The sequence below is a fragment of the Micropterus dolomieu genome, linkage group LG04 (genome assembly GCF_021292245.1).
Source record: "Micropterus dolomieu isolate WLL.071019.BEF.003 ecotype Adirondacks linkage group LG04, ASM2129224v1, whole genome shotgun sequence".
NCBI lineage: Eukaryota > Metazoa > Chordata > Actinopteri > Centrarchiformes > Centrarchidae > Micropterus > Micropterus dolomieu.
The window spans coordinates 1,046,050-1,061,198 of NC_060153.1; the positions used below are offsets into that span (position 1 = coordinate 1,046,050).

The 15,149-nt window shown below is 44.9% G+C and overlaps 1 protein-coding gene across 4 annotated transcripts in view; it reads right to left on the minus strand.

Annotated features, from left to right (window-relative positions):
• Positions 1-15,149, minus strand: part of LOC123969108 (voltage-dependent T-type calcium channel subunit alpha-1I-like) — a 232,829-nt gene that overhangs the window by 36,181 nt on the left and 181,499 nt on the right. For all 4 annotated transcript variants that reach the window (XM_046046199.1, XM_046046198.1, XM_046046200.1 and 1 more), the window contains 3 exons: positions 14,797-14,930; positions 13,128-13,198; positions 8,305-8,383 (listed from right to left, as the gene is read on the minus strand). In XM_046046199.1, coding sequence (XP_045902155.1) covers positions 8,305-8,383; positions 13,128-13,198; positions 14,797-14,930 — 284 coding nt within the window. The remainder of the gene's footprint in view (positions 1-8,304; positions 8,384-13,127; positions 13,199-14,796; positions 14,931-15,149) is intronic.

Below are 15,149 nucleotides of genomic sequence, written 5' to 3' on the forward strand. Positions count from 1 at the left end.
TTGATCGGGACGCTCTCTACACGTATAAATACCGCTGCTACGTCCAGCACGAGGGGGGGGAAGTGGAGGCCCAAACAGAACAAGGTAATGAAGGCTTGGTGACTGTGTTCAGCAGAGATTCAGCTTCATGTGGAGACGCTGTCAAAGAGAGCAGAGGAGCAGAGGACTGACATTTCTTTCTGACTCCTTTTCTGTTTCAGAGGTTTCACCTCCACCATCAATTCCACCGTCAGTGTCCTTCCAGTCTCAGTGCAGGGTGAAGCTGCTCTGGCTGCTGTACACAGTGCTGATAGTGAAGAGTCTGGTGTACTGCTGTGGACTCCCTCTGCTGTGAATCCTCAGAAACAAGGGACCGTCCACCTGCTGCACACATGCTGACTGACTGTTTTCTGCTCGCCTTTTCTCACCATCAGATCTCATCAATTTAACTCATTTGTCACTTTCTGCAGAAATTACAAATGTAAGTTATGATGTGCACAGGTTAGATGTAGTAATCCTAAAAATATATACACATACATATTTGCTGAGTGTAAGTTCTGTGTACATGTTATTTTGATGATCTAGATTATTTCCACTTTTTATTGTGACTAAAATAGAAAATGAAGCTGAATCATTAGCTGTCTGCTAGATTTTTTTGTTTTCAGTATTTTTCTGTTCTTGTGTCTCTTTTTAATACATTATGCAGAGTGTGGCAGGTTTGGCAAATTATTTCAGTCTTTCTCAATAAAAAGAAAAATCCCAGCGTCTGTATTTTGTAAACATCATTGTTTGTACTGTTTTCAGTTTGCCTTCATGGCAAATAATCAGAACCGAAACAGCCTATATGTTGACAGCTACAAGTCATTTGACTCTGGTTGTAACTAGCTCTCATCAGTCGGGCTGAAGTCTGAATATCGGCAACATGATGGCTGTTTTTATTTCTTCTAAACCAAGAAAATGCTGCTTAACTTTTTATTTTGCCTGCTGTTTTGAAACGTTTAGTTATTATTCCCATGTGAACACTCTGCTGTCTGACTGCCTGTTAGAATCAGTGTGAGGTCATAAAGTGGGATCAGAGCAGACTGCAGGTGGTTGAACATATCTCCTTTTATTTCAGCTTCTCAGCTCTGAGTTCAGGATTTGAGCTGTTTCTCTCACAGATTAATAACAGATCAAAACTGAGACAGTGAGCACTGAGCGCTGAAATCAAACTGAACTTCCTGGAATGATTTGACGGTTGTAACTGTCATTGTGTTATTAATGTGAAAAAGTGCAGCTAGCGGTGAGGAGGCTGCAGAGCAGAAACCCACACAGCTGCAGGAAAGGAAGTGCTGATTGGCTGTCAACAGTTTTTTATGAGTCCTAATAACCACTGAGAACAGATTCATATCTGCTGCTGTACACACTCATCAACTCCTCTCCCTCTCTGTAGCTGTTTGTCTTTTCTCTTGTTGTCTGGAAGCCTTTTTTCCACTGAGCCCTCCACCCACACAGAGTTGAACACAGCGGACTACCAGGACAAGGTCAACACAGTACAAATGGACACAAATACACAAGAAAAAGGCCATAAAATGTCTATAACAGCTACAGGAAGAAAAAATCACCCGTGAACAAAGAAGGAGCCCCACTCAGGCCCAATAGCATAAACTCGGTCACCTACAACATTGCCAAACACATATCTACCATCTTAGCCCCCTTGGTTGGCAACACGCCTCACCACATCCAAAACTCCATAGACTTTGTGAACAAAGTCAGAGGACTGAAACTGGACCCAGATGAAACCATGGTGACCTAAGATGTGATTTCCTTGTTCACATGTATTCCCACCATTCAATTCAATTCAATTATATTTATATAGCGCCAAATCACAACAACAGTTATCTCACAGCGCTTTTCATAAAGAGCAGGTCTAGACCGTACTCTATGATGCTATTTACAGAAGCCCAACAGTTCCCACCAAGAGCAGCACTAGGAGACAGAGGCAAGGAAAAACTTCCTTTAAGAGGTAGAAACATCAAGCAGAACCATGACTCAGGGTGGGCGACCATCTGCCTCGCCCGGTTGGGGTGAGGGAGAGAGAGGGAGAGAGGGGAGGGGAGGGGGGGGTTGGTTGGAAGGAGAGAGAGGGGAGGGAGGCAGCCTACACAATATACACACAGAGGTACAGACAGTAAAGGTGATGTTGCTGTAGACTAAATGAAAAATGGTACAGATATGTATAGTAGTGTTAATGGTAACAATCGTAATGTTAATGATTATAATAACAATAATAATAATAGGACTAGTAACAATAGTTGTTGTAGCAGAGGGTGTTGCAGCAGGTGACCCGCAACCACAGATCCAGACTCCACAGCTCCAGAGCCAGAAACACCTGCAGGAAGTGATAGGAGGAGAGAGGAGAGGGACGAGAAAGCATAAGACTACCAGAAAGGGGAGAAGTTGTGTTAGTAACATGCAATAATGGGATGAGGTTGCATACAGAGGGAGAGAAAGTAGAGGAGAGAGGAGCTCAGTGCATCATGGGAAATCCCCCGGCTGATGGAATCGCATCCTTAAATTTAGCTATGGCACTATCAGAGAGACATCTTGTATAGAAATATTTGCCCAATGGTGTATAGTTTAGCAATACAAACTCAAAAGTTATCAAACAGTGGTCGGACAAAGAGGGATTCTGTTGGAAGACCACTAAATTTTCAATTTCAGTACCATACACCAAAACAAGGTCGAGGGTGTGGTTAAAACAGTGAGTCGGTTCATGAACACTCTGAGAGAAGCCAATGGAATCTAACAGAGAGATAAACGCAGTACTGAAGCTGTCATTCTCAATGTCCACATGAATATTATAATCCCCTACAATAATAACTTTGTCCGTTTTAAGGACTAAAGTTGACAAAAACTCTGCAAATTCAGATAAGAATTCAGAGTACAGGCCAGGTGCTCGGTACACTATAATTATAATGTAACCATAATTTTGATGGTCGGGGGGCAGACACACCATCACTATAGGATTTTCACTAAGTAACTCCTGAAATGGAGGAGCAGAGAAGTGTGTTGGACTGCGACTCTGCCTCCTGGTCTCAACTCATGGATTTGGTCCACTATTAAACTGGGACAGATTTCTAAAAATGAGAGCTGCTCCTTCCCAAGTGGGATGGATGCCGTCTCTCTGAATCAGACCAGGTCTTCCCCAGAAAGTCTGCCAATGATCTACAAAGCCCACATCGTTTGCTGGACACCACCTCGACAACCAGCGGCGGAATGACGACATGTGGCTATACATGTCATCACTGGTCAGATTTGGCAGGGGTCCAGAGAAAACTACGGTGTCCGACATTGTTTTTGCATATGTACACACAGACTCAACATTAATCTTAGTGACCTCCGATTGGCGTAACCGGGAGTCATTATAGCCGACGTGAATAACAATCTTACCGTATTTACGTTTATCCTTAGCCAGCAGTTTCAAATAAGACTCAATGTCGCCCGCTCTGGCCCCAGGGATGCACTTAACTATGGCCGCTGGCTTCGCTAACTTCACGTTTCTCAAAATGGAGCCGCCAGTGATCAGAGTTGGTTTCTCAGCGGGTGTGTCGCTGAGTGGGGAAAATCTGTTAGAAACGTGAACAGGTTGATGGCGCCCCGTGGGCTTTGAATGCTTACGACTATTCCTCCTTCGGACAGTCACCCAGCCACCGTTTCCTGGCTGCTCAGGAAATCCCGGGGGACGGCTACCACAGGCTACCATGGAGGCAGTAGAAACTGTAAGGACACGACTGCTACAAGACAACACCCCGGACAACAGAACTAGCATCAGCTCTGACATCTGTAAATTACTCGACCTCTGTCTAAACACCACCTATTTCCAGTACAACAGAGGATTCTACAGACAGAAGCATGGCTGTGCCACGGGCTCAACAGCATCACCTATTGTGGCCAACAAAAAGTGGAGGTAACCAAAAGCCGGAACTCCTTCAGATAAACAGCACCTAGCTACTGGTACAGGTATGTGGACAACACAAGGGGTAGATATTAAAACCCAGGAAGTGCAAGCCTTCACTGAACACATTAACTCTGTGGACAGTAACATCAAGTTCACACAAGATGTCAACGACAGCAGTTTGGCACACCTGGACTGTGCTGTATACACTGAAGAGGACAGGAGCCTGAAAATGAGGGTTTACAGAAACCCACACACAGACCAATACCTACTTTTCAATCCTAAATGGACTTTTGTAAAAACAGCCAGAAGATCCAGGAACAACACCAACACTATGAGGGATGAGGAAAGAAGAGCTAACGCAACAACAATGTGATTCCATACTTGTCTGGAGTAACAGAGAAACTCAGGAGGATATTCAACAAACACAACATCCCTGTGTTTTTTAAACCCAAGAACAGACTAAGACAGATCCTGGTCCACCCCAAAGACCGCACACCCAAACACAAGAAAAGTAATCTAGTGTATGCAATACAATGCAGTGAGGGATGCACAGACCTGTATATTGGGGAGACTAAACAACCACTACACAAACGAAAGGCTCAACACAGAAGGGCCAACTCCTCAGGTGAAGACTCTGCAGTCTACTTACATCTGAAGGACAGAGGACACTCGTTTGAGGACCACCAGGTGCACGTTTTAGACAGGGAGGATGGATGGTTTGAAAGAGGTTTCAAGGAAACCATTTACACCCGGGTAGAGAAGCCGTTTTTGAACAGAGGAGGGGGTCTACGCCACCACTTACAATGCTGTCCTTTCGTCACTTCCCAGGAAACTGAACAAACGTAACCTCTTGGCCTCAGGTGATGGTCGTTCAGACTTGGCCTTGGGTGACTCTAACGACCATAACAACTGTCGTTACAACAGCCAGGAGCACCAACCTTGGATAACGTCTCGGGTTACGTATGTAACCCTTGTTCCCCGAGAAGGGGAACGAGACACTGCGTCGGTAACGACACTATGGGAACGCCCCTGGGCGTGGCAGGGCTGAACTATGAATGAAACTACTCCAATCCTATTGGTGTTACTAGAACGGTAGTGTGTGACGGCGTAACCAGAGGGGGTATATAAGCACGCCGGCACATAAGACACATTAGCCCCTTTCTATGAAGCAAGGCACTCCAGGCGGGGTGAGGTGTGGTGGACCGACACAGTGTCTCGTTCCCTTTCTCGGGGAACAAGTGTTACATACGTAACCCAAGACGTTCCCCTTCGAGAGAACTCGAACTGCGTCGGTGACAACACTATGGGAACGAGATACCCACTTAGGCCGCACCAAAACCCCGCCTGCCCCCAGCGTGCAGAACCTGACGGCACGACTAGGAGGAAATTACACGGGTGCCGGGTGCAGAAGGCAGGTCCAGACTGTAAAACCGAATAAAAGTGTGAGGGGTGGCCCAGCCAGCCGTATCACACAAATCCTGGAGAGACGCCCCTGCGAGGAGGGCCCTAGAAGCCGCCATGCCTCGAGTAGAGTGCGCCCTTACGGCCATAGGTGAAGGAAAACTGCGCACCTGATAGGCCAGGGAAATAGTCTGAACGATCCAGTTGCTGATGGTGTGTTTAGAAGCGGGGAGCCCAGCCTTCGGGGACCCGAAACACACCAGCAACTGGTCTGTTTTCCTCCACCGGGAAGACCTCAGAGTGTAAATACTCAGTGCTCTGACAGGGAAGAGCAGATGAAGTCTCCCGTCCTCCGCTGTCACATGAGGTGGGGGATGAAACGCCTGCAGCACCGTGGACCCTGCCAGTCTGGCCGGAACCTTAGCGACAAAACCTGGACAAGGGTGCAGGATGGCCCTGACCTTCCCCGTGGCAAACTCCATCGGGGAGAAACCAAAAGTGCCTGGAGATCCCCCACCCTCCTCAGAGAGGTGATAGCGAGGAGAAAGGTCATATTAAGGGTCAGGTGCTTGGCCTCAGCCGACTCCAGGGTTTCGAAGGGGGCCTCAGCCAGCGCTTTGAGAACCACTGCCAGGTCCCAGGTGGGAACCCTGGAACGAGTCAAGGGTGTCATCCTCCGGGCTCCACGGAGGAAGCGCACGACCAGTGGATCACTCAGAGGGGCGTGGAATGCTGCAATGGCAGTCACATACACTTTGAGCGTGGACGGGGAGAGGCCAGCGGAGAAACGGTGCTGGAGGAACTCCAGTATCACAATTACCGAGCAGGTAACTGGGTCCACCGCCCGTTCTCTGCACCAGGTGGTGAACACATTCCACTTTAGGCCGTACATCCTTCTCGTGGATGGGGCTCTGGAGCTGAGCAGCGTCTCGACTGCTCCTGTTGAGAGGCCCGCCTCTAGGAACTGCGCCCCCTCCGGGGCGAGAGGGAGAACCACAGGGGACAGTGCGACGTCTCTCGGGACGCAAACAAATCCACATCTATGGGGCCGAACTCTTCGCATAATAACTCTACCACCTCGGGGTGGAGTCTCCATTCCCCGGGCCTCAGCCCCTGTCTCGACAGCAGGTCTGTACCTTGATTCTGGGTCCCAGGGATGTACATCGCTCTGAGGGACAGCAGTCTCTGCTGGGACCACAGGAGGATCTGATGTGCCAGTTTGCATAATGGGCGCGAGCGCAGACCCCCCTGGTGATTCAAATAGGCCACCACTGCCGTATTGTCGGTTCTGACAAGGATGTGGCGACCGCGGAGGGCAGGCAGAAAACTCCTCAGAGCTCTGAAAACTGCCAACATTTCCAGGCAATTTATGTGCCAAGAGAAATAATGCTCCTCCCAGGAGCCTCTCGCGAAGCGGCCGTCCATGACCGCGCCCCATCCTGTGAGTAAGGCGTCTGTTGAAATAATTGTTCGGCGACAGATCGCTCCCAACACGGGACCTTGGGACAGGAACCAAGAAGAAAGGAACAAAGGCACCAACTATCAGACGGAGCGGATTTCCCCACGGGGAGAATCCCTTGGATTTTAGCCACCACTGCAGGGTTCTCATGTGCAGTAGTCCGGAAGGTATTATACTGGACGCTGCTACCCTCTGAAAGTGTTTTACAGTGATGGTGCGGCCTAACTGCACTCCGGTCACTGTGGAGAAAATGGACTCGATGCGTGCGGGAGACAGGTGGGCCCGCATCGTCGTTGAGTCCCACACCACCCCTAGGAACGTAGTCCGTTGGGCGGATGTCAGCACACTCTTCTTCGCGTTGAGCCGCAGCCCCAAACGCTGAAGGTGGGTGAGGACGACATGCTGCGTCCTCCTTTCCTGAGGCGTCGCGGTCCTGGAGTCTGACCGGCGGGGGAGATATCGCTCAAACGCCTCTCCCTGAGTTTTGGCGTGCTGTAACCTGTTGACGACAGCATCCACTGCTTCGCCAAACAGGCCAGAAGGCGAGAGGGGCGCGTCCAGGAGAAAAGCTCTTTCCTTCCCCTGGATGCCACAGATGGCACTCCGTAGCCACCATAGCCGCCATGGATCAGCCGATGGAACGGGCCGTTTCCTTGGTCACACGGAGAGCCAAGTCCGTCACTCTACGGAGCTCCGTCAGGTCCTCCTCAGAGGGACCTCCCCGTACGTCACAGTCCTGAAGTAGATTGGCCTAGCCATCTTGCAGGCTGGCACAAGCTCGACCCACTGCCATGTAGGCCTTGCCCACCAAATCGGATGTCATCCGACACGGGATGGTGGGGAGCGCCGGCGTCCGGAGGGATGAGGCGAGGTTGGCCGTGCTGTCTGATCTCCGTCACGTTGCCGTAGTCCAGCCGGGGGGACGCAGACAGCCGTGCAGAGAAGGGTTTGTTCCTGGTAGGGGCCGACGCGGGGGTGGCACTCGGTGTTGCAGAAACTGCTCGTCTAGTTTGCTGCCCACCGATGGCTGCTGCACCGCCTGTGGCCAATCAATGTGCAGCTTGGCCACAGCCCGCATCACCACTTCTAACAACTCCTCGTATCCTGGCGAGGGCTGATGACGTTCTGTTTCCCCGAAGTCATTCTCCATGCTAAGCACATCTAGCTCCTCAGAGCCAGATCGTGTCAGCTTCTCTGGACTCACCCCTCGAGTGGGAGAAACCGAGAAACGGGCTCCCGATCGGGGCTGAGGGGAGGAGGATTCCACGGACGAGGACCAGAAAAAGGCCTCAGCCGTTCCGGTACCCTTGGCGATCTTGCGTTGCGATCCCCAGGATCGGATCGGACAGGATCATTCATAGTTCAGCCCTGCCACGGCCAGAGGCGTTCCCATAGTGTCGTTACCGACGCAGTTCGAGTTCCCTCGAAGCGGAACTGGGAAGCTGGCTTTCAATTTAGACACATCTTTTTAATAAAATGTTTTTATCACTTGATTAGCAACAATTTGGTAGAAGATCAGACTTACCCAGCTCTCCAAACAGCTCCACTCCCAGAGCTGCGTAGATGAAAAACAGTAACATGAAGAGCAGACCAAGGTTTCCCACCTGTCACACACAAAGGAAGATTCATATGTTATATTAAAAGCGTAACTAATATAGTTGTTTTTACTGTAATAAGGAAGGCCTATTTTTAAAATTCGTACATTGGGTCAGATTTTGTAGATAATGATTTAGTGGTTAAACCATTCCTACAGCTGTACCCACTGTAACTTTTAAGTGTCAGTTAACTGGAACAGAGTAAACGTTTGTGCGATATTGTGCAGTATATTTGCCAACATCTTGTGGTATTTTATTCTGATACAAAAAACTACTTCCGGACCCTAGAATCATCATTTGTTATTGTCCTTTGAACCCCAAATAAACAGATTTCAATATTTCCCCATTGGTTTATTTTATTTATTTATTTTTTTTATGTGTTAAAAGAATTTACTGTCTCACTGTGTTACCCACCCAGCGGGATTGGAAAAGATTCTGGACAGAAAGTCTTAGCTTCTCATGAAATATGAAAACAGGCTTATTTTTGCGACACGTGCTCATTCATTTTTGAAACGCTGTATTAGTATTTGAATGTTTGTTGGTCATGAAATTAAACAGGCACATCCAGGATCCTCCAAACATTTCATCTAACCAGAAATAGTTGCAAACAGCCAAACTGGAGGTTAACACAGCCAAAACCCAGGAACTCATTACTGACTTTAGACCTAGGCCATTTCCCAAAACACTCATACAAATAAACGGCAACCCAATCAAAATGACTGACTGCTTTAAATTCCTAGGAACACACATTAGCAATAACTTCAAGTGGACAACTAACACTGAACAAATCATTGCAAGAGGTCAGCAAAGACTTTACTTCCTCAGGCAGCTTTAAAAATACAGGATCAATCTGTCCTTGTTCTGTTCTACTCCACTATCATCGAGTCCATCATTACATCATCGGTCACAGTATAATACGGTAGCATGGACAGCCAAACAAAGAAAAAAATACAGCGGACTGTCCACAAAGCATCCAAGATCATAGGAAAACTACTGCCCTCAGTTTATTCCCTCTACACACACTGTAAAACGAGCAAGGAAATCATCTTCGACCCCTCACATCCTGCTCGCCACCTCTTCCCAGCTCCTTCCCTCAGGGAAACAAACAACTTTTTCCCTTAGCCATCAGGACTCTCTCTGAACTACTCCCTTCAGTTTAGTTGCCTTCTCATACACTACGTATGGTCATTTACCCACTGTATTTTGTATTGTTACATGTTGTGAAGTGTATTGTCTATTTGTTGTTTGTAATGTATGCACGTGACGTAGAGCTTAAACATACTGTACCAAAAACAAGGTCCAACGGCATTGTTTTCATTGGCTAATAAAACAATCTAATCTAATCTAATCTAACACAATAATGCAACCGCGCCAAAAACCCCTCCCTGCTTCAAATCAGGGATAATCGCTCTATTACACGGTTTGGGAAACATTTTACTTGCTGACTTCTAACAGGCATGAATCCACCCGAGTAGAGACTAAAAGCGTTCACAGATAGTGATATGCAATGCAAATGGGCAAAGGACCCCATGGGGGACAATAGCAGGCACTGAGCAGAATGCCATTAGCTAAGTCACCTCACAGGGGAGGAAATGTGGTGCTTTTGTATGTGAATTCCATTAGATAGGCAAATAAACTGAGTGAGTGGATTGGGAAAGAAGACATATGGTTTTGGAGGAGAGAATGGCATAGGAAAAAAGAGGAAATAATAATAAGGGAGGGAGAAGGGGGTGGGGTGGGGTGGAGAAGTTAGGCAGAGCCTGAGGATAGCTTTCTTTCTCTCCCCAGTTGTGCATGTTGATGTTTCCTGGTGGATATTAAAAGCCACGACTTGGCCTGAGGCAGTTTGCAGCTTGTAACTTAAGCTCACCTGATGTCTTTAAAGCCCTCGAGCAGATATTGAAAGCACACCACGGGGATGAGAATGCATGTGGTATAAGAAACAGATTGTTGGATGTTACGGATGCATTAGAGCTGGCAACCAGGCAACAGAAGCTCGTGAGAAACACAGTTAGAGCGGACTTTGATATTTATTTATACCTTTGGTTTCCATAGTGAACAAACCTGCACTGATCTGCAAACTTTCAAGACTGTTTACTGAATGTGTTCTCTTCTGCATTTGGACTAATGAAAGCTTGACTCAGTCATCCGCACCATGGTGTGACACACATGTCATGCTGACATACAAAAGGTCATTACTCTCAGCTCAAACCTCTGTGAAAGAACAGACCCTTTAGAAAGAGGGGTTCAAATGTTCCCAGGGAAAGTGGGTTTGTGATGTTTTTCCAGAAAGAGAACAATAGGAACAGAGACAACATGGTGTTTTTATTCACCTGTGGAGGAAGAGGATCCTCATACTGTACGTGCTCAAACAAGAAACTGACACTAAAATCAAATTTAGCAAATACATTATAAATACAATAAATAGCAAAGGTTCTGGTGACCATGTGTAATTTAGATAAGAAAATGTAAAATGTAAGGTTGTACATTTTCAAGGGGTAACTTCACTGTTTTCAACAGAGTATTATAATATTTCTTCACTTATAAGTGTTTTATCTGTGGCTTATATCAGACGAGACGTGATCTATTTCTCAAGATGTATAACGTATGTATACTGTCTCATATCTCAGGTGAAAATGTTTATCTCTTGATATTGAAGTTGTTACAATAAGCTGCAGTAAATGTTGTTTCTGATATCACGTGGCTTTTTCGCATATCAATTTTTAATCGTGACAGATACCACTGCAAAATTAAATTATTTAAGAATTAAGGGCAAATGATTACCTTGACTGATTATTTTAATTAAATGGTTTATTTATTCACATCCAATTGCAGGTAAAGCTGTAAACAGCAGAATATGAAGTCTTAAAGTTATCAGTGATGTTTTACATGACCTTAAATTATGGGAAACAGTATTTGTATAATTTCCAGGTTAAATAGCAATCCATACATTTCACAAATTAAAATCTGCCCCACCTTATTTGCAGAAAACCATTGTTTTACCAACTACTGTAACATAGAAACTGGTTAGTGACCTCACCATGGCATCAGAAACTTGTAAAACTTCAGCACATTCACAAAGGGACAGTGATACTGTAGAACAGTTGAACTGGTTTGAATTAATACTATGAAAAACAATGAATGAAAATAAAGACAAAGAATTTTAGAGACCTCCTTTGATATCACATTAATTTTATTCTATTTTTTTCACAAACAGTGTTTATATCTTGTGCACATTTATTTCTAATTTGATTGAGAAGAACTATGTTTATTTACTATTGACCTGTGACGCCTTGTGTTTGTGTATGCCATCCCTAGTGACTCCCTATTAGCTTATTGTGGTCTAAGCTTCCACCTCAAAAACACCAACAAAACCTATGAAATCTGTCCAAACAAATTACAGTGGATGAATAAAGGGACCATTGATATGAGGCACAACTGAAGCGAGGGAGATTTCTGTGATTTTTTTCCTCAGCGTGTAAGCCTGTGGTTGTCTGCAGTAATGTGTATGTGTCTCGTGTGTGTACATGTTTTTCTACCCAGAGATCAGGGAGACAAAAATTATCCCAGTGGGCTCCAGTCAAAGCATTGATAAGGCAGTAGAACTGAAAAAAATCTGGCTGTACACTGACTCACTCTCTTGCAAATGTCTTTAATAAAGCTGTTTTAAAGAGAGAAGCTGCTTCAAATTTTTCTCTGGGTTTCTCACATTAAAAAAATGATATACAGATTTAGAGCTTCATAACTTTAGAAAAAGGTAAACTGAGGCATGACCTCATTTGCCTTTTTTCATGCAGTAAAAGATATATTGCACTCCAGAGAAGATGCAGAGGATGAATGCCATGCTATTTTAAATTGGCAAGAAGTAGCTTTTTGCACATTTATTGCACATTGTTAGATAACAATGGAATCTTATTTATCATATATATTATATATTATATATATAGATATTTTATCTCTGCAAGCAACATTTTTAAACCCCCCCCACTCTGTTTATTTGGTACTACTACAAAAGACAGTTAAAATTTTCAATGTATGATTATATGAAAAAGAAAACCCAAGAATATTCCAAAAATATGGCACTTCAATGTAAATTTTTGGTCATTTTCAGAAACATTCAGAAACGATTTGACATAAATGATTGAATGAAACAGTCTGAAATATAGACATCAATCAAAGGAAACTCAACTAATTAATAACCAAACGGACGGAGACAGACAAAGACAAAGTGACAGTGATGGAAAGAAAACCAGCAACAGAGGCAGTCAGAACACAGAGAAGGAAACTTAAAAACAGGAAAAGAGTAAAAAAGTAAAAAATATTCCAGAAATCCCTGGACAATCAAAAACGCCGATATATGATTCTGAGCAAAAGCTAAAGACCAAAAAGTCTTTCTGTGTACCAAGGGAGCACAACGTTTTAGCTGCTCATATCTCATTAACAGCAGTGTGTATGAAAAATCTTAAATTAATGCCACAGAGGTCTTTATATTCCCTGAATTAATGAGAGGAACAGTAGTGGAAAGTTAGCAAGGTGTCAGAACATTGAGGGCAAACGTTTTGTCATAACCCGACTTCCTGAAAGTCATAATTCTCAGGGAGCTTCTATCAATGCTGATCGTTTATCATTCCACAAATGTTATTTAACTCCTGTGTGTCCTTGTGATAAGCTGAGGGAGGATGTCTCTCTATCTGTTTGAGTGTGTGTGTGTGAGAGAGAGAGAGACAGAGTGGGTGTGTGTGATGACACATACCTGAGGCAGAGCCTGGACCACTGTGTCTAGCAGAGCTCTCATCCCGGTTGCCATTTTCAACAACTTCAACACTGGAGAGAGATCACAGGGTGAGACAACTATAACTTCCACACAAACAGTGTAGGTATGCGTGTCTGTGTGCTACTCTGGACACAAGTGTTTGGGTGATAAATAACAGACACCTACAGAGTGAGACAAAGTAAAACAAAGGGCAGGGAGACAAAAAACACCACAGAGAAGGAATGATCAAGATAGATAAGAGCTGGGCAAAGAAAGAGGATGAGAGAGATAACAAACGATCAATGGAATAGGTTTCCAGCTCTCCATTAGAGACCCTACAGAATTCCCAGCAGTTCTGCAATTTCTGGAGGAACATGGCTGATGATGCAGCTGGTAGCAGAGAGAAAAAAACAAGACAGTATTCTGATGGGGAATGGCAACAGCCACTCAGGCAAAAAAGCCTCCTGGGAGATGGACTTCTGCAATGATTCTTACTGTGCCTAAACATTATGCCTAACAACAGCCTAATTTAACAAATCTGCAAGGTTGCAAGGATGTAGTGGAAATGCAAACATTTATGCACTAACCTGTAAACTCACATCATAATACAGTTAGCTAATGTCATGGCCCTTGCTTTTGGAAATAACTAACATGAAAGTATTAAATGTAATATAGTCATTATAACACACTGTAGGTGAAATAAGTATTGTGTTGCTTATGTAAAACAACAAAAAGTAGCAAGATGAGTATAAATTAAACATATTTAACCAGAGCATCTGAATCTCTCCTTTTGTTCGGTAGAATTTTACAATTCAGCTACGTGAAAGAAGTAGATGATTATGAAACATTTGAATATTCTTTCCCACAGCCTTATAAGTTAGTTAACATTCAGGCAGAGTGGTTAGAATGTTATGAGAGGAGAGGAAAGACTATAAGTCACCAGTAGCCCTCACACTCATCATCAAATACCCCACTTGCTTGTTAATTACCACCAGCTGCTGTTTAATTAGCATGTTACCCATGGGTCCTCTCAGCCGTCCCTGGGCAGTATTATGGAGGGCAGAGGGTGATGGTAAGAGGCGAAACTTAAGTGAGATTGATGTAATTAGCCTTTATCCTCCTCAGTGTAAAGTTAAGAGGAATTGGCGCAGCCCAGAGAGCTAGCCCTCTAATTTTGTCTGAATATTAAAAAGAGAGGTGCCAAATGAGAGTGTTATTAAAAATGAAGACGCCAACAAAGACTGAAATTGAATATCAGCTTTACCTTAATTCAGGAAGAATTCAGACAACAATAAGACTAGAAATGAGCCTTGTTTCCACCGTAAAATTTATTGACATGAGCTCAGTCTGAAAATGTAAAAAAAGTATGGCATGCAATTAGTCTCAAATGCCACGCACATGAAAACCATGGGTGTGCACGTGATACGAGCGCACAGGACAGTATCCGCAAGCGGAAAATAATCCTTGCGAGGGGGCATTTGTGCTCCACATGCACAAATGCGATCCCACAAGCACAGGGCTGTGACGAGAGTGAGCTTGACCCTTCCTACGCGCTCATAAATGCTCAACACTCGCTCACTTGTCGAGTTAGCTTTTGAAACCGAGGTAGAAATTTTTTTGGATGTGTGCGCGTGTGTGTGTGTGTGCGTGTGTGTGCGTGTGTGTGTACCTCTTGCTATCCTGAGTACCCTCATGATTCTGATGATGGTGGGGTTGATGGGGAGGGAGGCATTGATCTCAATCTCTTCCAGGGTGATGCCCATCACTGACAGCAGCACAATGGCCAGGTCCAACTGGTTCCACCTACACACACACACACACACACACACACACACACACACACACACGATGATTTTTCAATCTGCCATAATTTGTAGAATTTGGCAGATTGAAGTGAAAGTAAACCATGATCAGGAGAATAAGCATGGATTTCATTTTTTAGCTCAGTATGTGGCTCAGGAATTGATGGCTGCATACATCAGGGTCTATGTTATGTTAATTTTTCTATGAATATCAATGTTC